This window comes from Sus scrofa, chromosome 13 (assembly GCF_000003025.6).
Source record: "Sus scrofa isolate TJ Tabasco breed Duroc chromosome 13, Sscrofa11.1, whole genome shotgun sequence".
Lineage (NCBI taxonomy): Eukaryota > Metazoa > Chordata > Mammalia > Artiodactyla > Suidae > Sus > Sus scrofa.
Window position 1 is genome coordinate 106,217,028 of NC_010455.5, and position 25,889 is coordinate 106,242,916.

General features: G+C 35.3%; 1 protein-coding gene across 5 annotated transcripts in view; it reads right to left on the reverse strand.

The window, feature by feature from the left end:
• The window catches only part of ZBBX (zinc finger B-box domain containing), a 117,704-nt gene that overhangs the window by 67,095 nt on the left and 24,720 nt on the right, over positions 1 to 25,889 (reverse strand). For all 5 annotated transcript variants that reach the window (XM_021069757.1, XM_021069754.1, XM_013982177.2 and 2 more), the window contains one exon: positions 22,586 to 22,681. In XM_021069757.1, coding sequence (XP_020925416.1) covers positions 22,586 to 22,681 — 96 coding nt within the window. The remainder of the gene's footprint in view (positions 1 to 22,585; positions 22,682 to 25,889) is intronic.

Below are 25,889 nucleotides of genomic sequence, written 5' to 3' on the forward strand. Positions count from 1 at the left end.
TCCTTTGTTTACTAGTTGCTCTATATCTCCATTGTTTCTTTTTCCTTATGTCTATGATTGCCATTTACTTTGGCAGTTTTCTATGATGTTTTTCAATTTCCTCTTGCCTTATATTTTAAGTCTCTGCTCTAGATTTATGTTTTGTGGTTAGTATGAAGTTCATATAAAAGTATTGTAGATAAATAGTCCTTTTTCTACTGACAGCATATTATCTTCATTTGCCTATTTTAGTTCCATTCTTTTCCTCTTCCCTTTATGCTTTTGTTGGCTAAAAAGTTATCTATTTTTATATTGTGAGTTTGTAACTAAAATAAGTATTTATAGTTATTTTTACTACTTTTCCCCCTTTAATCTCTATTCTATAATTTTTAACATATTCTGAAATAGAGTTATAATTTGCTAATTCTATTTCTCAAATTACTCAAATCCATGTGTACTTTTGCTTTCTCATTTCAAACAGAAGAGCCCTTTCAACATTTTGGAAGGGAATGGTAATAAACTTCCTCTGTTTTTGTCTTGGAAAGACTTTACTTCTCCATGCTATTCCACTGTCTTCTGACCTGTAGAGTCTCTCCTGAGAAATCTGCTGAGAGCCTGATGGAGTTACTTTATCGGTTACTACATTTTTTTTTTCTTCTGGTTGCCTTAAAAATTCTACCTTTATCACTAACTTTTGACAGTTCTAATATAATGTGTCTTGGAGGTCTTTTTGCACTGAAATATTTAAGTGTTCTCATAGCTTCATGGACTTGTATCTCCAGACTTGTTACTGCTATCGATGCTGTCGCTAGCATTGCCACCAGAGTAGTGGGCATCTCCACCACATCCATGGTCACCTGAATTGTGGGCACTGCCATCATAATGTGGGGAGGAGCAAAACTTCTGCAGATTTGGAAAGTTCTCAGCATTATTTCTTTAAATAAACTTTCTGCTCCTTTCCTCCTCTTCCCTCCTTCTGGAATACCCATTATCTCTATGTTACCTTTCCTAATGGAGTTGGATAGTTCTCATAGAATTTCTTCATTTAAAAAAAAATCTTAGTTCTCTCACCTCTTCTACTTGAATCATTTCTATTTTTATATCTTTGAGCTCACTAATTCTCTCTTCCCTATGGTCTCTATTTCCAGTGTTTTCTACTGCAGTCTTCATCTCATTTGTAGAGTTCTTGAGCTCTAGAATTTGTTTTTTAGTTTCAGTTTTGCTAAAGCATTCCCTATGTTCATTAATTTTATTCCTGAGGTTATTGAACAGCCTTTCTGAGTTTTCCTGTAGCTCACTGAGTTTCCTTACGACAGCTATTTTGAATTCTCTATCAGTTAGGCTGCATTATTCTATGACTTTAGGTTTGATTTCTAGAGAATTATCATTTTCTTTTGTGATAATATGTTATCATGATTTTTCACAGTGTTTGATGAGTTGTTCCTCGGCCAGTACATTTGAAGTAGCAAACACCTTTCTTATTTAGATAAAAGCTCTTTAACTTTGATTCTAACAATTAAACAAGTTGGTATTAAAGAACTTTCTCTTGCTTTTCAGTAAGTGGCACTATAGCACAACTTTTTGGTTTCTCTTACCTGAGTTGCTTCTGCCTATATTTGAGAATGAGGACTTTCCATCCACCACTGCCTTTGTCAGAGCTGTCACTGGTGTCCAAGTTGTCACTGCTTATGCTTCCAGGGTTGCTGGTACTTTGCTTCTGCCAGTGTTACTGCTGTCACCAGCACTGCCAACATGATAGTAGGCCCCTGCACCACATCCAAGGCCACCTGAATTGCAGGCACTGCCACCATGATGTGGGGAGGAGCAGAGGTAATGAGCACCCTTGAAGCATCTGTGGTCCAAGGGTACCACTACCAAAGGTTAAGGGGATGCCAGAATCACAGGCACCCACCATGACTGGAGGGACCAGGGTGGTAGGTCCTTGCCACCATTTCTGCCTGGTTCCCTGTAGCCATGGGCACCACTGCAGTTGAGATCCTGGAGTTGTATGCTCCATCTCTCCTGTTGCTACTGAGTTCTCTAGGGCTGTGGGCTTACCCGCCATGGGCAGGGGTCTGGGATCATGAGCACCACCTCTGCTGTTTCATCAGTTTCACCTCTTCTTTATGTTCCAGTCCACTCAGATGTGTGGAGTTTTCTGGCATCCTGATATGTTGGGCAGAGGAAGCTTTTTTGAATTATGGATGTTTTATTAGCTGTTGATTGAAGGAGAGAGACATCTTATGCTCCCAGGATGCTGACGTTAGTCTAAGAGAAATTGATTAATCATTCTGAGATGAAGTTTTCTTCCTCAACTAACTACAGCCAAAAAAAAAAACACAAAAACAAAACAAAAAAAATTCATATCTTCTGTGTGCTCTTATAACTCTCAGCTTACATCTATGCTAGAGCTTTTCTCTTCAATGTGTGATCCATATATCAGTCATCACCTGAAAACTTGCTAAGAATATGAAATCTCAGGTCCCATTTAAACTCACTAAATCAAAATCTGCTGTTTGATATGGAATTTGAATGTACATTAAGGTTTGAGTATCATTTGTCAGAATGCTTATTCATCAGTTGTGTTACAGGTGTTTGAATACATCTGTCTTCTTTGTGAGGATGAATCCCTTGATTCTTTGAGATAGGAGACCATGTCTATTCTGTCTTCTATACCAATTACATGTGTGTGTGCCATATATGTGTGTGTGTGTATGGGTCTGTGTATACACACACACACACATATATATATACACACACACACACATATTCCTCTCTCAATTCTCCTCCCTAAAGCCCTGTCCTTCACATTTTGCAACTAGAACATTGTTTGGTGTTGATAAGTACTTGACAAATGTTGGTTGAATCTAACTGACTTACTGAGATAAAAGTGACTAAAAATTCCATGTGAACATTTGTTCCTTATACCCAGGCTACCTGAGTCAATGTCAACACAGGAAAAATCAATGGTACTATTAAATACAGCACAAAGGGGCAAATCATTTACCTTTCTTAGCCTAAATGTTTGCACCTGTAAAATGAAAACAATATCTATCATGCAGAGCTGTTATGAAGAATACATATTTCATATGAAAAACACCTAGCAGACTGACGACATAAAGCAGAGCATTCAAATGAGTGTTGTCATTTTATATAGATCACAATAGTATACTATTTCTCTTCAAATAAAACAAATAGCTTAAATACCCAGAAAATAGAAGTCTTGCCAATTTCAACAGATTTCTGACTACAGTGAAATGAAAAGTTCAGTAAATAATTCTATACCCATAAAACAAATGTTAAACTGGATAAATTTGTTTAAAACTATTTCAGAACTCTGGAAATTAACCAAAAGCAAACAAGTTAAGAAACATTTATTCAAGAACTATGCTGAAATTAGTGAAGAACATCAAGAATGTATGGCTTCCTAGTGTGGGGCTGCTCCTATTTTAAATGTCCCTTCCCAAGTTTGCGGATTACTGTCACAAAAGCAACTGGCCTTGCTGGACAGGGGGTATGCTTGATTTCCAGTGGAGAGAAAAATCTTGAAGTTGCATGAGCTAGAAAATTTGGTCATTAATGAATGGAAAAAGCTATAGCTCTGACAGCCTGAGGTTTTAGTCCCAACTGGGATGAGCAGTGGGCCACACAAACACTTACTGGGGTGAAACCAAAAGTGAGAGCTATATAAGGATAGATTAAAAAATAGAAATCACAAAAAAAACCCCAAATGAAAATTCTTGAGCATGACTTATGTATGCTAACAACAGTTTTGAAATGAAAGACAGTTCAATGAATTTGAAGGCAGACCAAGGTAAATCATCTAATTTAATATGAAAAACAAAATGTAAAAGATTACCAATCTCTTGGGTTAGAACATGATGGAAGATAGTATTTTAAAAAAAGAATGTACATATATGTATGACTGGGTCATTTTGCTATATAGCAGAAACTGGAAGGAACATTATAAATCAACTATACTTCACTAAAAAAATTTTAAATAAAAAGGAGTGATCCAAAAATAAAAATAAAAATTATGTATTTTATTTAAGATTAAAAAAATCAAATGAACACAGCTGAGAACTTATGGGATAGCATTAAGCATCCAACATACATTCAATAGGAGTATCAGAGGGTGAGAAATGAGCATAAAAAATATGAAGAACTCATGGCCCACAAACTTGTCATATTTGATGAAAATTATTACTTCAAAAATCCAAGAATCTCAATAAGCCCCAAGAAAGATAAACATAAGGAGAGCCAGACCAAGACATATCATAATCAAACTACTGAAAGCCAAAGACACACAAAAAAACTGGAAAGACACAAGAGAAAAATGACTCATCTCATAGAAGGGTACATCAGTGTGAATAATAAGCTGATTTCATATCTGAAAAAGTGGAGACCCAAAAGGTAGTGTAATGACACAAAGTGCTCAAAGGAAAGAGATGCCAAATATAATTTTATATTCACCAAACTGTCCTTCAAAAGTGAAAGCAAAAATAAAGACATTCCCAAATAGATAAAGAGCTCATTCATTCTATTATACCAGCCATACTACTACAGAAAGGTTTTAAGGCTTAAATGTATTAAATTCACCAGAGGAAAGACAGACCCAGAAACATAAATATAAAACTAAATATATTATATATAATTATAAATAATATATATAAATTTTATAGAATAGAATTTATATAATTATAAATTTATATATATATACAGACAATCATTAGACTGTCCTTACTGATTTTCTACCTAACTGTGTCATTAGAAATTTCAATATCCCTTTCTTAGAAATTAATCAAAGAGATAGGCAGAAAATCAGTAAGGACATAGAAAACTTAACAACACCAAGTTATCTTGACCTAAGGAACATTTAAAGAATCCTCAAACTCACAATATTAAATTAAGAATTCTTTTCAAGTTCATATGAAACTAAAACAAATATATGCTCCACATAAAATAAGTATTAGTAAATTCATGAGAATTGAATTCATAGAAAGTACGTTTTCTGACCTCAACAACAACAACAAAAAAATAGAAATCAGCAACACATAATTTTGGGAAACCATAAAATATTTAGAAGTTGAACAACACATTTCTGAATAACCTTTGGATGAAAAATAAATCACAACAAACGTCAGAAAATTGACTGGAAATGAAAATACAATGTATCAAAATGTATGGTATGCAGTAAAAGCAGTGGTTAGATAACTTTAAGTGCTATTTTGGAAAGGAAGAAAGAGCTAAAATCAATAATCTAAGCTTCTTTTCAACACAGTATAAAAAGGGGAGAAAAAAGTCCAAAAAGTAGGTAGAATTCAGAAAATAAGGATCAGAGTAGAATCAATGAAATGGAAACAATTGAAAAAAATCAATTCAACTAAAATTGGAAAGACTTAAAAATTTATAAACTTTTAGCTAAACTGACTGACCAAGAAAAAAGTAAAATATAAATTAACAAAATCAATAATGAAATAAGGAACATTGCTATAGACCTACAATAATTTCTGAATTATAAAAGAATTTGGAAAAGTTATGCCAACAGACAACATAGATCGAAGGACAAATTCAATGAAAAACACTAATTACTGGAGTTCCCGTCATGGCTCAGTGGTTAACGAATCTGACTAGGAACCATAAGGTTGTGGGTTTGATACCTGGTCTCATTCAGTGGGTTAAGGATCCGGCATTGCCGTGAGCTGTGGTGTAGGTTGCAGACATGGCTTGGATCCCATGTTGCTGTGGCTCTGGTGTAGGCCAGAGGCTATAGCTCTGATTAGACCCCTAGCTTGGGAACCTCCATATGCCACAGATGTGGCCCTAGAAAAGACAAAAAGACAAAAACAAACAAAAAATCCCACAAATTATCAAAACTAATACAAAAAAAAAAATAGAAAAGTAGAATAGAGCACTAAAGAAACTGAATTAGTAATTCAAAATCTTCCTATAGAAAAAAATCCCAAACTGACTGCTTCACTAGTAAATTCTATCCAAAATTTAAGAAATTAAACCAATCCAATACAAACACATAATAAAGGAGGAAATACTCCTAAACTACTTTTATAAGGCCAATACAACCCTGATATCAAAGTAGATAACTACATTCCAGAAAAATAAATCTACAGGCGAATATTCCACATCAACATAGATGCAAATTCCTTCACAAAACATTTGACAAATTCAATCCACCAACATGCAAATTATGCACCATGACCAAGTGAAATTATATCCCAATACTGTAATCTTAACTGCACATCTGAAAATCATGTATTGTAATAAGCCATATTAATAAAGGACAAAGAGTATGATCATTTCAATAAGAGCAGGAAATATACACAATAAACAGGGAATACAAAGGGCCTTCCTCAAACTGATGAGAGCATCTACAAAAACACTATAACTAACATCACAATTAATAGCGAAAGATTATATGCTTTGCCCTTAACCAGGAACAAGGCCAGAAAGTAAACACTTCCTACTTCTGTTTAACATCTACTGGTGCCTTTGGTTAACACAATAAGATTAGAAAAAGAAATAAAAGGCACTTAGGTTGGAAAGGAAAAAGTAAGACTATTTTATTTGTAGAGGATACAATCATATATGTAGAAAACCCTAAGGTACCTTAAAAAAATAGATACTATAATATGTGAGTTTATCATAAAATGCTTGGGAAAATATTTAACAAAAAAGCACAAGAACTGAAGACTAAAAACTAGAAAACATTAACAAAGAAATTTAAAAAGATCTAAATGGAACAAAATCAGGTTCATAGACTGAAAGACAACACTGTTAGGATGGCAATTTTTCCCAAATTGATCTATGGACTCCATGAAAATCTTTATCAAAATCCCATGAGAATTTTTCTTTGCAGCAACTGACAAGCTTATCCTATTACATATATGGACACGACGAGATATCATCTCACATTGATTAGGACAGTGCACACGACGAGATATCATCTCACATTGATTAGGACAGTGCTAATAATTGTGTGTGTGTGTATGTGTGTATATACATATAATTTTATATTTATAAACCCTCATACATTGTTCGTAAGTAATATAAAATGGTATAGATATACTGGAAAACAGTTTGGAAGTTTCTTGAAAACTTAACAATACTAACCATGGGACTCAACAATTCCACTTCCAGGTAGCTACACAAGAGAAATAAAAATATGTCTATGAAGACCTTATGCAAATAATCATAGTATCATTATTCTAACAGCCAAAATTCTAAAAAAAAATCTATATGTCCATCAATTGACAACTTGATAAACAAAATATGATATATCCATACAATGGGATATTGTATGGATATAATATATCCATGCAATGTTGTGGGAGAATCTCAGGCATCTTACGCTAAGTGAAAAAATTCAGACACAAAATATTTCATAGGAATGATTCCATTTATGTGAAATTTCTGGAAATTACAAATCTATAGCAACAGCTCACAGACAGTGGTTGCCCGAGGCTAGAAGTGGAAGCAAGGATTGAGTGCACAAAAGCACCAAGAGGAGTTCCCGTCATGACTCAGCAGTTAGCAAACCCAACTAGCATCCATGAGGACATGGGTTTGATCACTGGCCTCGTTCAATGGGTTAAGGATCCAGCGTTGCCATGAGCTGTGGTGTAGGTCACAGATACAGCTTGGATCCAGCATTGCTGTGGCTGTGGCATAGGCTGGCGGCTACAGCTCTGATTGGACCCCTAGCCTGGGAATCTCCATATGCCGCAACTGTGGCCCTAAAAGACAAAAAGACAGAATAAATAAATAAATAAATAAATAAATAAATAAATAAAAGCACCAGGAAATTTTCGGTGTGACGGGAAAATGTTCTAAAACTCAATTTGCGGTGACTGTTGCACAGGTTTGTATTTACTTTAAAAAAAAATCACTGAATTGTACAGTTATGATGTGAATTTTATAGTATATAAATTAAACCTCAATAAAAGGAATTTTGACTAGAAAATAAATCAATAGACAAGTAGCTTCCTGCATTGCTAGTCTGACCATAGCAGAGACTTGTATCATGGTGAATGCTCAGTTTCTTATTTTTCTGTTCTACCATAAATTCTCCCTGACCCACAGAAGTGCTCATCCTCACCAGCCCCATGTGAAAGATACAATTACTGAACATACTTCTGCTCTCTGGGCCATGGTTCATCGAACAAAAGTGAGTACCTGGTCCAGGCTGAGCTCATGGGGATTTAGTTAGATTTGGAATCAAAAAAGCAACATTTGGTCTCTCTGACACTGATCTCCTATTGTGTATTTTCATAATTTGTTAATTATAAGAAAAATACAAAGTAGACACCTTGGAAAAAATAATAAAAGTGGAAGAAAGAGTCTGCATGGGCTCTCAACAACTTTCCACCTCCAGTCCTGGTTCCTACCATGACTTCACCACATCCTCCCTACTCCCATATAATGAGACCTCCATGAGATCTTTAATAATAAGATAAATTCTTTTGCTAAGGCTAATAGTGTAAGAATCAGTGCTTCCCAACTTTGACAAAGAGATTTGAAAGTGTGGGGATGCATCTTAGGTTTTCACAATTACTGGAGAGCATTACTGACATTTATTGGGTGATAACCAGGTTTAATATATATTCTGCAATGTGAGGAATGGTACACTGTGAGAAAAGTTCCTGCCCAACACACTCAAGAGATTCCCAATGAGAAATAGTAACACTGACTTAGTCTTGCATTATCACCACTTTCTTAAGTTACAGAAACCCAGTAAAAAAAAAATCATAATGCCACCATACTAAAAAGTAAGAAAAAGAGGTACTTCACAGGGGTGTCTACTAGTAACAGTTTGGTATATATCCTGTCAATCTTTTATCTCTGCTTGGAAGGATCTGAAACACAAAACACATTATCTTTCACTTAATAATATAACAACTATCATTTTAAGTCTTAAGTAACCAATGAACTAAAATGTAATGGTTATTTTATAAAATATTTAAAATAGATAACCCTGAATATTAAGTATCATAATTGCATAAAATTATCTGTGCAACCTCTCTACGTGCTCAAAATGTTCAAAAATCAAACCAAAGCAGTGTTCAGGGCACATAGGAAATCATATATCTTACTGTAGGATAGAAGCTTAAACTAAAGCCAAAGAATGTGATTTACTGCCAGCATTTCCAGATTCCTCGACATCCTTCACTACACTGCATGATGGTAGGATTTCATCTTGTAACTGTTCTAAATTCTCACCTGAACATTTTTTTTTCCCAGAATGATATTATCTTTCAAATTACACTCTAGAAGAATTCATCACTCTGACAATGTATCGTTAATCAAAGTAAAGAGGGTTGATATTTTATAGCATTTTGGAATGGATGGCACCTTATAGAAGTTAAGGTCCAAGAGTAAAAAGTTTTAGTTCAGTTAGAAAAATGATATACTTTATGGCAGTGTCAGTGCTTCAAAACTCTAACTACCATCATCATCCCAAACCCTGGCTATCCAGCAATAAATATTAATGATCATGTTGACATAGCCATGCCTCCTCATATGATCCAGAAGTTCCAGCTCAAAGACCTTCACACATAATTTAGACCTATGCGACTTCCTAAGTTCGAAAAAAAAAAAAATAATGCTGAAATGTCTCTTTTTATGGTGCTAACATTCATTGATTTTCCAGCTGCAAAATTTTTGAATAGATTTACTGTAACCACAGTCTTGTATTAAAAACTGAAAACTCTAGTTTCTGTAGAAGAGTTCTGTTATTTCATTTGTACTTGCTAGGCAAATAGGTAACAGAGATAGAGGTACACACATATACACATACACAGAAAAAAAAAAAAGAAAAACTGTCTTACACATACATAGAACCTGAGAAACATTATGATTGGTTAGAGTGATTGCTGGACACAGTTGGAACTTGCATAGCTTTTAACTATTAAAAAAAAATCATTGCAGAAAGATCAAATTATGCACTAATGGAATTTAAAAAAAAAAATATATATATATATATATATATATATATATATATATGCCTTACTTTGGAGGAAACACTTCCCTCTCTTATTGAGAATATTTTCCCAAGTACAGTTTTCTCTGGTTTCTTTGATGTGAATTACCTCATATGCAATTGGTAAATAGGGGAATGATGTCAGTACAACTGCGGAGTTTTATTGATTCTTAAGTTTTTCTCTTCCAGCACATTACTGTTTCGAGGCAATCGGGGACAAGCTGTCTCACAATTAAAGCCAAAATCTTAGTAATATATAAAGACCTTAGGTAAAAAGTTGAAAATCTATAAAAATGCCTTCCCACAGTGCAAGAACAGATTATTTTAATGGCTTTAGCTTTCCAGTTAAGCTATCTGGGAAAAAAATGTGAGTGTAAATAAGTAAGTTATAAAGCTTCTCTTTCTGATTTAAAATAATGGATTAATAAAGGAGGCAACAGTTTGATTCAGAGTTTTCATTTTGACAAATATGATGTCATTAGAAATTATTTGCTACCAGGACCAAATACAGAGAAGGCAGCACAAGTCCTCAAGGTACATGTACCAGGGGTTTTACAAGGATGGCCAACTGTTTTTGTTAGGGCTCTGATCACAAAGTGCCATAGGATTTGATTGGCCTTCCCCTAATCCTAATTTTTCTGAATCCCTGTTAGTTAGGTAGGGGACTGCCCAGAATGGGAAGTTTTTCAGAAATCATATATTGTGTTAAGGTGCTAATACATGTACACTGAAGAATTATGCTTTAATTTCTAATAAAATTAACTTTTTAATTAAAAAATCATCAAAACACTTGCTCAGGATTTATTTATCCAAAGAAACTTCCACAGATTATCTTGCTAGCATATTTCTGTTTATACTTTGCATTAAACAGAGTGCATGATAATAGTATAAAGATCCTTTTACCTAAAAGCAATAATTATAAACCAGACTTAATCTGAGTTGGGAGCTACATAGAAAAGAAGGAATACTAACACACCAAGCAGATAAATTTCTAAAATTATCATAAATCTATGATAAGACACAATAAGCTCATTAAATTTCCACCTAGGAAACATATATTTGCAAAGTAAAAATAATTTATTTATAAAAATAGATAATTTTAAACATCCTAACCCATTAAATGAAAAAGATGAGCTTTAATCTCACAATTTTTTCACATTATCCTCTATTCTTAGAGCAAGCTGTAATTTTGCTTTTCTGATGACACCATCTTTACAGAGAGTCTTAGCACAAATTTATTCCTTAAGAACAGGCTTTACCATAGGGTCATCTCTGAATTCTCTATGAAACTTGAAGTAAAAGATATACATGAATGACTTGACCAAAGATCTCATCTACTGTTAGGAACAAAAGAAAGAAAAAGTTAACTTCAGGTCAGCTGAAAAGTCGAAAAACATTGCTCAGAAATTTCCATATAGCAGACACCAGAAAGAAAAATAGAGTGTGAGTAAAAGTCCCCATATAAATATATGAAGAAATAGAAGAAAACTAAATATTTATAGGGTGAAAGAAAGCTGCAACAGAGGAACTCACAAGAGAATCATGTTCTAAATCCAGTTCTGCTCATCATATTTCTAAAAACAGATATGGAATTTGCATAAGTAGTACAAAAATGTCAATGGCACAAAAACTTACTTATTGCAAATTAGTCCTGGAAATCAAATCCTGGAAGTGTGAAATTCATGTGACTGAAGTTCACTGCTTATTCCAGCATTATTTCACACCCTTAGATTTACCTTTCCTCTAAAGGTCTAATGGCGCAGGTTTTATTAATCAAAGATTTATGTATTATTATTTCTTCTTGACACTTAAAGAGATAATAAAAATAAGCAAGGACCTGGACACATACCTCTGATTATAAATGCAATTTACAATTCAGTAGACAGTAAGTGTCAAATAAAACTAATCTGGACTCAATATTTAGTACTGTCATAAAGTAACAGGTGAGAATAATGAAATAACACACACTTGATGTAGTTAAACTATTTAAAAATAAGACAATATTGCATATAAATGTAACAGTTCAAATGGTAATATATTGTCAAAGTTTTAAATCCCTTGGTATTAAGAAAAATAACAAAATGTGATCTCGTTCTAAATAATTTTGCCTTTCAAGTTGTATTACAACATTAAACATTCTATTTAGAGAGCAGTCTTAAAAGTGAGCCAGAATAGCAACAAGAAAACAACATAAGAAATTCACACCTGCAATCTGCTTTCTATTTGCAGTTTTGATGCCATATAATTATGCACTATATTAATTATCTTAGCAAGTACTTACTATTGTTTTCAACTAATATTACATGTATAATGCATCCAGATGAGTTAGCTGCTTTCAGCAATTATGCATATTTTAGCTGCATGAAGAACAAATGATTTAATACTCAATGCTTTAAATAACAGATTTTTAGGCATAGTAGAATAAATTCACTAATAAATAACAATCAATAATTTTCCATGTTTTTATATATAATAATGCTGTTACATTATAATTGGACAATTTTAATCCCATAAAGACCAATGAACATAAAATATACTAAGAAAACCCCTGTAAAATTTGTCAGATTCCATGAAAAAAATGTACGATAATATGAATAGCACCTGCAAATTATAAAGACTCCTCAAATAACCAGCATCACTGTGACTGATTCATCAAGGGTCATACATGTGATTAGACCAATGATTTTTTTTTTAACAATATACATTTATTACCTTATGGTTTCCATGGGTCAGAGTCTAAGTCCAACTTAACTGGATGCCCTGCTCAGGTCTCAGAAGCCAGGAATCAAGATGTGGGCCTTACTGTATTCCTTTCGAGGTTCCCTTCTGAGTTCATAAGGTTGCTGGCAGAATTCAGCAGGTCTGAGGTTCCGGTTTTCAGGCTGGCTCCCAGCCTGAAGCTGCTCTCAGCTCTAGAGGCTGCCCACACTTTCTTGTCCGTGGCCCTTTCCCAGGCCCTCTCACTACAGGGCAAATTACTTCTTCAAGGCCAACAAGAGGATCTCCCTGACCTCGGGGAGGGCCTCACTCTCCCTTTTAAGAGCTTTCATCTGATTAAGCAAGCTCCCTTTCAATTACTCACAATCAACTGATTTGGCACCATAATTGCATCTACAAAACCCCTTCATTTTGTCATAGTCTATTGGCTAGAAGCAATTCACAGGTTCTTAGACTAATGCTCTTTATAGTCCCCTCTAATATGTGGATTCTCTTATTATTTATTTGGATAATAAAGAAATCTGTACTTCTCCAAAAATCTATCTTACTTTATTTTCACAAAAGTCTTCCAAAATATATGATTATTAGAATACTTTTGACAACATCCCTAAAATCAAAAGTAAATATTTCATTAATTCTTTAAACCCATTATAATCAATGTACTTTGTTTTCTAAGTTCTAAATTTAGATGGTATAGGAATTGCATTGAATTTCCACAAATACCATATCCTTACTAATAAAACCTAATGTATGGAGCACCTGCTGCGAGAAGAATTCTTTTACATTTGTTGTCATTTAATCTGACCCTCACACCATCTCTGAAAGTTTCTGAGCTTGCATATATATGAGTTTTATCTTAGATTCCCTTTGCATAAATATTACAGAAACACCCTCTTTTCCCTTTGAGAAGAGTTAAGGCCATCTCTGCATTAAACCTATGTACTGTGTCTTCCTTCTCACTGTATCTGCTACTCTTTCACTTGATTCTGTAATATACTCATTAAACCACGAATGTTCTCTCAAGTCTTCACTAGTAGTATCAGATATCCTACCTTTCCTTTTCCACACCCTTTCAAATGTAGTCTTTTCCCTTTCCTTAGCTTCTCTTTGTACCGGCATCTAAAAATATCATCATCATAGGTGTGGTTTCACTGAAGGGCAGGCTTTAAAATGTCCCATATTTAAAATGTTCCATATATTGAAACTGCCTTCTCAAAAATCCTTACAAACATTTCTCCAAAGAATATACAAGTTGGCCAATAAACACATGAAAAGATGTTCAACACAACTAGTAATCAAGGAAATGCAAATCAAAACCACAATGTGATACTACTTTATGCTGACTAGGATACGGGAATCGAAAAGTGAGATAATGAGGTTGGCTGAGACGCAGAGAAATCAGAAGTCTCATACTCTGCTGATAGTGTGAAATGGATCAGCCACTTTGGGAAACACTCTGGAAGTTCCTCAAACAATTAACGATTAGAGTTTCCATATGACCTAGCAATTCCACTACTAGAGATACAGCAAAGAGAAGTTAAAATGTATCCCCATAAAAACCTGTACATAAATGTTCACAGCAGCATTATTCATAAAAGCCAAAATGTGGAAACAGCCAAATGTCCATCAAACAGTGAATGGATAAAAAAATGTATGGTATATATCCATACAATGGAATGCTGTTTGGCCATAAATAAATGAAGCACTGATACATGTCACAGCATGGGCAAACTTTGAAAATATTATACTAAGTAAAAGCAGTTAGTCATAAAAGATCTCATATTGTGTGATGCAATACACAGTACATATATGGATTAATCTATGGGTTAATGCATACAGACAGAAAGTAGATCAGTGGTAGCCAGGGGGATGTTGGGAGGAGTGGCAGAGGAGGATGAAAGAAGTAGCAAAATGCTACAGGGTTACTTTTTGAAGTGATTAAAATGTTCTACAATTAACTGTGGTGGTAGTTGCACATATCTGTGAATATACTAAAATCCATTGAATTGTAAACTTTAAATGGATGAGTTGTACAGTATGTAATATATATTGATAAAACTGTTTTTTAAAAATTCTTGTCAATGATGGCTCTATAAGTGTTCCTCATCTATCTTTTGGGTTTCCCATCATTCTGGTTTTTGAAATTTTGGTTAATCAAAGATTTAACTGTAATGTCTTCCAAAGAGTCTGCCTGGGTAAACTAAACTTTTAGACTCACTAGGCTGTCATCAAACTACTCATGGCAACAGTATGCTCAGAAAGATAAGAACAGGAACAACAGTTTGCCAGTGGGAAGGCATCAGTTGTTCTCTGCTGAGAGTCTTGCAATAGTTCACACAGAAGTACCGTTCAGCTAGGTGAGGGATATACCTCATTTAGAAGCCTTATTTCACAGAGCCAATGGGAAAATGACCAGGGTCAATCCCCATCTGTCCCACAGCCCATGTGCCAGTTACAAAGCTCACCAGTTACAAAGTGCTCAGGGAGCTGAGGCTTCCTCAGGTATTTATAGTCCTTCTATCAGATGCCATTTGCCAATCAGAAGTCATTTACCATGAGTAAGTTGTTTCCAGAGCCCCACAGCCCATGTGCCAGTTACAAAGCTCACCAGTTACAAAGCCCCACAGCCCATGTGCCAGTTACAAAGCTCACCAGTTACAAAGTGCTCAGGGAGCTGAGGCTTCCTCAGGTATTTACAGCCCTTCTATCAGATGCCATTTGCCAATCAGAAGTCATTTACCATGAGTAAGTTGTCTAGGAACAGAGATGATATTAGGTGCTTTATCTGTTTCCTAGGAAAAGAGCTAGAAAGTTAACTAAAGGTCAAATTCTCAGACACAAAGGGAAAGAGTTTTGTTAATCCTTCACCAACATATTAACATACCACACACTCTTTTAATAATCCAATCTTTGGCTTTCAAAGTTCAGAGAAAAATAAACTCTACTACTTAAAATGTAATTTTAAGTTATCTCATGAGCTTGATCATATCATTCAGGATTCCATTCATGTTTTCATTCATTCAAAAATGCAATTTTGGAGTTCCTGTCATGGCTCAGCAGTAATGAACCCGACTAGAAACCATGAGGATGTGGGTTCGATCCCAAGCCTCACTCTGTGGGTTAAGAATCCAGTGTTGCTGTGAGCTGTGGTATAAGTCATAGACGCAGCTTGGATCTGGTGTTGCTGTGGCTGTGACTGTGGCTGTGGCCACAGAAAAAAAAAAGTGATTTTTAACATACCAGGTACAATGTTAAGCTCCACAAATACAGTGATGTACAAGACAGAAATAGTTCCTCTCCTCACAGGATTTGAAATTTATTTGAAATTTGAAGCTTTTATAAAAGAATGACTAGATAACAACAATATAGTTTAAAAAATTCCTTTGACAGAGGAAGTACAAAGTGATAATCATATTGAATCACAATGAACACAGACTTGTAGTACAAGGAATACTCATTAATAGCATTATGCATATTTAAGAAAGAAGAAAAACATGTCAATACTCAGTTGTTTATATATATATTTAAATATTTTATTTTTCCTTATGTGTAATAGTAATATTTATAAATAGCAAATTTATATGTGTTAGGATGTAACATACCATGTCATACCACATACTGACATGACCTAGACTCTAAAATCATGTGAATTTATAGTACTTCCTTTTTTGAGAGAACATCTACTCCCCATCTCTATATTTCCATCTTGTCTGTGAGACTTTGGGAAAAGAAAGTGCACATGCTTATCTCTGCCCTTCAGGGTTCTCTAAGGGCAGCCTTCCCAGAGGATGCATCCTAATCTAGACATCCATTAAGGAGTTTTTCTGGGTAGGTCCTGTCCACAATATGGTAGTTGCTGGTGGGGGGAGGGAGAGTGACAAAAAATCAATTCTAGGAAGTATGAGGAAGCTGGATTTGTCTGAACACTCGTGAAACAGCCTCCAATTCTGATTGCATCAATTATACAATTGATATTTTGATTTCTACCTTCTGACTCTAATATCTGTTTCTCAATTGGTTCAGAATCTGGAAAGTGAAGAAAGAAAGGTTTTGTAGTGACCTTGAAAAATTGCAGTACACTCTAAAATAAGGCAAATAATTGCAAGTAATTGGAGTCTGAATTACATATTGTCACAGGTCAGGTTTGCCAGTAGACAAATTCTAAGATTTGCCTGGCTGAGTTTTACTGGGGAGTGCTCTGAGAGGAACACTTTCGGGGAAGTGAAGGATGCAGAACTGGGTGCAGAGGAAAACTGAATTTGATGTAATTGCTCACCCCAAGGGAGGAGCTGTGATGGCCCATCAGAGTTGTCCCCAACTGAGGCAAGGGCTTGAGGGAATTTGTACTCTAGCATAGCCACATATTGGGCCAGTGATGGGCTGCCTCCAGGGATTGAGTGTAGGCTCAGAAGTGGCAGTTCTCTTTGGGGAAGGGCATTTCTGAGGGGAGGGACTCAACTCTGATCTATCTGCAGGCAACACGCCAGGCAGCTAGGGAAGCGAGTGTCTCGGTTCTAAGGAGGAAGTTCTGGGTGACACAACATTGCATCTATAACACGTGTGTACAGAGCATTTAAAACAAGTATGTTAAGATCATCCAAGGAAGTAACCATGATATTACACAAATGACTAGCTATGGCCTAAAAATACTATATTCTTCTGAACATTAACAGAAAAATGATAGAGTGAACTTAAAAGCTGATACTGGTCATTGTCAAATGAAAGAAAAAAAATCTACCCTAAAGTCAGATAGCATAAATAGTAGTATTCTGATGACAACTGAGGTTCTGCCTGGTAGTTATTTTCCTGTAAGTATGTTCAAACAAACAAATATCCCCAATTATAACCCATATTTATATAGGGATACCTTTCTTTGTAAATAAAAAAGTAAAGAGGCTGCATATAAATGGCTCATATGAGAAAACATGGAAATTCTACCTCAATTATCTCTTCTCGCATTACTAACCACTCCTTTCCCAAGGTCTCACCTTTCCAGTTAAGAAAATCTCCATTCCAATTAAGAAAATATACATACCAGAATCTATTAATGATTTACTTAATCCAACCTCCCTTTGTGCATGTCATACTTCACAATGGAATGCCTTTTGTTTGTTTTTCCCCCTATATTCCATTATCTCTGATTAACCTTGTCTCTTCTGTTTGATCTTTTGTTGTTAAAAAGGAAATAGGAATGCCTGATATAGTAAAGCCTTCTTTTTCATCAATGTGAGGTTTAGCCAGTGAAAAATCTTTTGTTTCAAACCTTAGTGATGAAAATCATTCCAAATATAGAAGTAGAATTTTTATCCTCAGTAATTCCCCTCATGCTTTTACACATTATCTTACAGATAATTATTAACAGAGGTTACAGAAGGTAAAAAAAGAAAAAAGAAAAAAAAAAAAAAGCTTGTGCCGAAATCACTCTCAAGTATAAATCAATTGTAAATCAAAAGAAAGGCCCTTTGAAATTGTTAGTCAACATGGAAATGGTAACACTTTGCCTTCAATTTTTTAGGGTTTTATCTCTTAAGTGAAACAAATTATGCCAGGACAAAATGGTCCCTACTGAATGTGAACTTTATAAAGATTAACTGGTCTGGGAGTTCCGGTCATGGCTCAGCAGTATCTGACTAGTATTTATGAGGACACAGGTTCAAGCTCTGGTGTCACTCATTAGGTTAAGGATCAGGCATTGCCGTGACCTGAGGTATAGGTCACAGACATGTCTTGGATCTGGTGTTGCTGTAGCTGTGGTGTAGGCCGGCAGCTACAGCTCCCATTCTACCCCTAGCCTGGGAACTTTCACATGCCGATAATGCAGCCTTAAAAAAACAAAAATCTAACTGGTCTGCAGGCCAGGGGCTAAAATGGTTTACAACACTCAAAATACGCTATTCTTTATAATAACCAGAAACCCCAGCATAGATTAAATAATATAAAGTATGGTAGCCATTAACTAGAAAGCTTGCTCTTTATATAATAATGCTTATTATACAGATATAGGACGCCTGCTCTAACATCTGATTAGGTATGAATGCAGCAGTCAACAAAAAAAAATCTCATGACTTCTTTTTTCCTTGTCTCCACAATTTGTATCTTTTTTAAATTGAAATATAGTTGATGTACAATAGTATATGCTACAGGTAAACAAAAAAATCTCATGACTTTGAAGGTTACCAAAACAGTAGAAAACTAGAAAGACTATGACTGGTTAATAAGGGCTAAACAGGAGTTCCTGTTGTTGTGCAGCAGAAACAAATCCGACCAGGCTCCTTGAGGATGCACGTTCAATCCCTGGCCTCACTAAGTGGTTTAAGGATCCGGCATTGCTGTGAGCTGTGGTGTAGGTTTCAGATGCGGCTCAGATCTGGTGTTGCTGCGGCTGTGGTGTAGGCCAGCAGCTGTAGCTCCAATTCGACCCCTAGCCTGGGAAACTTCATATGCCATAAGTGTGGCCCTAAAAAGCAAAAAATAAAAAATAAAAATAAAAATAAATTAGGGCCAAACAGGAAGAGATATCCACATATTACTGAACAATGGTCATCAGGTCAAGACAAAACAGTACCAAGAACTTTCATGCATAGAAAAGAATGATGGAAACAAGAGAAAAAAAAGCAAGATGATGAGAAAAAAAGGGGGGCTAAACAGCTAGAGAAATAGTAAGAAAATAGCTTACAGCTAATGGGACAACTGCTTAAAGTCAAGAAGTGATGGCAGACAATGGGTAAGGCCATGATAGAGAAGCAAATTAGAGTATAACCAGAATAGCAAATCTCTTAGGATGAATGTGTAGCTATACATATTACATCAGGTAGCTGAGGCCTCATATTAATAATGGTTGTAATAGCTACCATCAATATTATGGGCAGGAGTCACTGATATACAGTAAGACTCTGTTCACTGTACACTTTACAAAGCTGGGAGGGAGTAAGTTATAGATTTTGAAATAATTTCTTTTTTTTGTCTTTTTGCCATTGCTTGGGCCACTCCCACGGCATATGGAGGTTCCCAGGTCAGGGGTTGAATCAGAGCTGTAGCCACCGGCCTATGCCAGAGCCACAGCAATGCAGGATCCGAGCCGCATCTGCAACCTACACCAGAGCTCACAGCAACGCTGGATCCTTAACCCACTGAGCACGGCCAGGGATCGAACACACAACCTCATGGTTTCTAGTCAGACTTGTTAACCACTGAGCCATGACGGAAACTCCTGAAATAATTTCCTTTAAAAAAACTTTTTTAATTTAAAGTTTTGTTGAAAAATGATCAAATGTTCTTGAATTGTCTGGAAAAGATAATTACTTAGCAATCCTTCAAAGTATTACCTAGCAATCTGGGTGAGTGAAATCATGTTCTATTAAGGAGAACAACAACAATGTATGTTTAGCTCTCAATACAGGTGGTCTCTGCTCTTTCCTATGATTTAGCCTCACAATTTGACATCCCTAGCAGACAATGAATTTCCCAGTACTATCCTCAAGATAAGCACCAAGTGGTACCTTTGATTTCTACAGACCAGACAGCAATCCAGAGGAGTAACATGATTATAGAAGATATATAGTTATTTACCACTGTTTAACTTTAAATATATACATAAAAGAACTCCTATATTTTGGAAAAAAAAACTCTCAAGCATTCATTATTACTTGCTATGCTCTTTGATTTGTATTCACATTATGAAATTCATTTATGCTAATTTTTAGGAATGAATGCATAGTCTACAATTTGAGATTAACTAGGAACTTAAATACCATTCTACTATTTCTGGCTTACCAACCTTTCCTCTTCTGCAACCAAAACTAGAAAATGTGATATGGGATGGGATGAAGTTTATGCTCAATAAATAATTCTCTTACTTCCCCATCAATTCCACATTTAGAACCTTCAAGAATATAATTGACAGAGATCATATCCTTTTATGCTAACATATAGAATACTTCTGTTTTAATGATACTAACATGGAATAGAAAAATGCTCATGCCTAGTATATATACGCTATGTCTCACTGCTTTTAGTAAGCATGGTTTGACCCATGTCATATCTGCCTCTGGACAACAATAAACCATATCACAAAGGCAAAGTTTGTCTTTTGAAATTGAGTGTGTGTGTGTGTGTGTGTGTGTGTGTGTGTGACAGAGAGAGGAAGGGAGGGAAGGAGACAGAAAAGGACAGAGGGCTAGAAGAGAGAGAGGAAGGAAGGGAAGACAGAGAACCAGACTTAGATAAACTTGAAGGCCAAATATTGAAGTTGAGGAAAGGAGCCATGTCTCATTTTTCTCTTTATCTTCCACACACTGGCTCAGTGCCTAAATTCACTGAGAGATAATTCAGGAAATGTGAACAAATCACTGAATGGAAAATTCTAATGTGACCTCACAGTGGGATAATTATACTCCTTATCCTTAAAGTGGAGTGCCTTTGGTTATATTCCATATTATTTGTATAATAATAACAATTATACTCCCTTTTACATACATTAATTTTCATTTTCTATGACCTTGACCATCCAGTTGTATAATACCTTCTGAGGCAGCAGAGTAGTTGGTGGATGGTTTTTTTGTTTTTCCCTCTATCACTTTTGCCAGGAGGCGCTAAACACTGAGTAGCTATTCGAAAGTAACTGACATTGGTAAATACTGATATAAGTGAGGTCAATTTTATGTTTTGTGGTTATTATGACTTCAGTCATTGGCATCCACGAGAGCTACCAACACATATATGTTGAAGCAACATGTAAAGATTGACGTCTACCAGTGACACTTCTAAATACAGATAATATTAAACCCCATGAGATAATATTAAATTCTTTAACCCATTATACAAGGCCCTTGGTTCTCACTTTTATCTCCGGGTCCTTAAGGGCAGGATCCTATTCACCTGTGTAGGGTCACTGCCTAGCATTAACCCTGCTGCCTAAAAGGCATTCAATATATATGAGTTGAATGAATTACTGTACAATAAATGAAATCTATGACAAATCAATACGTTAAATATAACTGGTATAATGTTATAGCTGACTTTAGCCATATTTATTGTTTAAGTATTAGAATTTTAAAGCCACCTGACAAGATTTGAGTTTAGGCATTTCAAAAAACAATGACTGTGTGAGGATAAATAAAAGCTTTTGATATATATATAGGAGGAAAAGTAGAAACCTGAGAGATAAGCTTATTTAAACAATAATGGGGGAGAGCAAATAAAAAACTATTTTATTTAAATAAACATGAGACAGGAGTTCCCGTCGTGGCTCAGTGGTTAACGAATCCGACTAGGAACCATGAGGTTTTGGGTTCAATCCCTGGCCTTGCTCAGTGGGTTAAGGATCTGGCATTGCCCTGAGCTGTGGTGTAGGTCGCAGATGTGGCTCGGATCCTGAGTTGCTGTGGCTGTGGTGTAGGCCCGCAGCTACATCTCCGATTCAACCCCTAGCCTGGGAACCTCCATATGCCACAGGAGCGGCCCTAGAAAGGGCAAAAAGACAAAAATAAATAAATAAATAAATAATAAAATAAACGAGACGAAAACAAGAGATTTCTATTTATAAACTAGACAGAAATAATACTTAAAACAAATCATGTGTTCATTTGAAACCACAATAGATAAAAATATTGTCTAATTTTTAAATGTCAAGTTCATAGAGAGAATGCATAATCTAAAAACGCTAATCAAGCTAAGTGCTTCAGGAGCTATATTAAAAAACAACGTGTACAGCAAAATAAAATCTATTAGTGTTCAGTAAAATAAATTTAAGTTGTATGTAAAGACTGTACATAATAGAATTTTAGAAATTAATTGTAAATTATCCTAAATTCTAGATAATTAAACATATTTTAAATATCTTTGTGTTGAAACATTTTATAAATACACCACAAGTAAAGCATTTTAAAGTCATACCTGCAGAAGAGTTGTTCTATGGAGCTTTAGTGCCCCCTTCTGGTGAATTTTAGCAAAGCATCCTGAACAATAATCTTCTCCACATTCAAGGCATACCTTAAAAGATATTGAAAAATCATACAATCTTATAAAATATAACTTTGAGAAAAAATTGTATAAAGAACTCTTTTCTATAACCTTTAATTCTCAAATTACACACCTAGTATGTCAGCAAAATTGAAAGCCCAAGGAAACGAAACAATCATTTTTTTCAGTTAAGATGTAACTGAGAAAAATTCACTTACAAACTCTAATAACTCTCATAGCAAAATAAATATAAAAGTTACAAGTAGGTTTGAGATATATGTGTTAGTTGCATATATGTATGTACAATTTCTGAATAAATCACTAAAAATTTTTCAACTATACAGAAATTGGCACAACATTGTAAATCAACTATACAAGTTGTAACATACAATTATACAAGTTGTAAATATACAACATTGTAAATACAACTATACAAAAAATACAAAAAAAAAAATCCCAGAAGCCTCAGATCGAACTTCTTAACCTGATAAAAACTAAACAGTGTTATCTCTGGGCCAAAAGAACTTCATTGCGATGAGTTTTTTTATCTTTCTGTATGAATTTACATGGCACAATTATTTTCAAAGGGTATATATACTATTTGTACCCAAAAATCCCCACAGACTTCTTTCAAAGGCACTGGTTCACTGGTGATTCTCAAAATGTGGTTTCAAAAGCCTTCTTAGAAGATTCCTCAAAGGAAAAAAAAAGTATAAGAAAAAAACAGGATGGAACTACATCAACATGTCAGCAATGTTTATGACTGGTGAAATGACTATGGACAAGTTTATATTTATCTTGCAAATTCTCTATGATGTTAAAATGTCATTTTTTAAATTTGAAGATAAGTTGAGAAGTGTGACCTAGCTGCATCTATGATGGTATCAAGCAAGAATGAGAGTGAGAAAAGAAAATGGAATTTTTACTGAGAGTAATTACTACTGTGCAGTTGTATAGCCACTCCAACACCCTTTACAGTAGGACAAAAACAGTGCAAATGCTAATAGCCCTCATTTCCTTGAGTTTAGCCTGGGTTGAGAACAACCAGTAACCACGAATAAGAAAGCATGAGGGCTTAGTATTTCTGTTGGCGCTTTCATTTCTTCCCTCTCCTGTCTCTCTCCTCCTGTCAGAGAATTATAAGTATAAAGCAGCTGAGACAGACTGGGGTGACGCAAACGAGGCTCTTCCTCTGCCGTGTATGGGACAGTGGTAGCTGATGTGTGCAATTCTGTGACACATCTCAAATTGTACTCTGCATATGAATCTCCTGGGATTGTGTTACTGTACAGACTCTGGCTTGGGGAGTCTGGAATGGGACCTGAAACCCTGAATTCTAGCAAGCTCCCCAGTAATGCCCTTGCAGCTGCAGGATGCAGACCACACAGTGAGTAACAAGGCTCAAGAATGTATAGGATGAAGAAAAATAGACTAAACTCTTATTAAAAACCCAACCAGAGTCCATTAATTTTTAAAAATTGTATTGTAAGTCCCCATATGGTGATACAGTTACCTACAATAATGTAGCTATGCTTATTAAATATAAAATAATCAGGAAAACGCTAAAAAAAAAAGGTTAAAAGTGTTAAGACATTTTATAGAACTAAAAGGAAACTAAAATCAAAAAAAAAGAGAGTAGAATTGAATAACAATAACAGGAGTTCCAGTCGTGGCTCAGCGGTTAACAAACCCTATTAGGATCCATGAGGACGCAGGTTCAATCCCTGGCCTCGCTCAGTGGGTTAAGGATCTGGCGTTAATCCTGAGCTGTGATGCAGGTCATAGACACGACTTGGATCAGGCGTTGCTGTGGCTGTGGTGTAGGCCGGTGGCTAAAGCTCCAATTGAGCCCCTAGCCTGGGAACCTCCATATGCTGCAGGTGTGGCCCTAAAAAAGACAAAAAAGACAAATAAATAAGTAAATAAATAAATAAATAGCAATATCCACAATACTCAGTGAGCAATTTCTCATCATTCTAAGGTTTCATATGTTTCATCTCATTTAATCCTCACAGCAGCTCCATGAGATTGGCATGATCATTGTCCCTCCATTGTTTAGATGAAGCAACAAAGAAACATAATGACTGAGAATCTGTCCAGTTGTACAGCTAACACGCCAGGATTTCAATCCCAGAGACTAGCTCAAAGCTTGAGCTCTTACCCATGACCCATATTACTAATAACCAGGGACTATTAATTGCAGTACTAATGATTTATTGAAAATCCTTGATAAAATCTGCAAGAAAATAAAATCCAATATGTCAAATGGTTGCATGGTCAGGTAGTTATTAGTCTAAGTGGGAAAGGAATCTGAAAGAGAATGGATATGTGTATATGTAAGACTGAATCACTTTGATGAATGGCAAAAATTATAACAACCTTGTAAATCAAGTATTCATCAATAAAACTTAAAAAAAAATCCAAATGTGGAGTTCCCATCATGGCTCCGTGGTTAACAAATCCAACTAGGAACCATGAGGTTGCGGGTTTGATCCCTGGCCCGCTCAGTGGCTTAAGGATCTGGCATTGCCGTGAGCTGTGGCGTAGGTCGCAGATGCAGCTTGGATCCCACTTTGCTGTGGCTGTGGTGTAGGCCAGCAGCTACAGCTCTGATTAAACCCCTAGCCTGGGAACCTCCATATGCCTCAGAAGTGGCCCTAGAAAAGACAAAAAAAAAAAAAAAAATCCAAATGTATTTTTCAAATGCGATTAACTACACAGGACTGGTTTTTAATTTAAGTGGAAGAAAAACAAATACTATCCCTACTATGGGAACTAGTCCTAGGCTTTCAACTATTATTTCAAGAACTATAGTCTCTTAAAGAAATGATGATAAAAGCATTATCGAAATCCATAATTTGTAAGTGTGAAATTAAATAAAAAGCTATTCACTTAAATATACGGTAATATCATTGTATTAATTCAGATTTCAAAATGTATTCTGCAATATATCTGCTAATATCTTAATAAATTTCTCATAAATATTTGACACTGTTTTTACAGTGTGATATACAGGATGGAGAGTCAGTTTCAGCATATAATTCTAAGCCAAGTATTTGCTAACAACAGACTTTTAATGAAAGTAGCCAAACGAATGATGTACTGGAAGATCAAAGCTGGAGTCGCAGACTAAGCTTAGTATTTTGTTATACAAGCATATTTGGATTCAAATTGGGTTAAAATGACCGCGAACTGGAAAATCTTTTTAGGCAGTTTGTATAACTGGCAGGAACATACT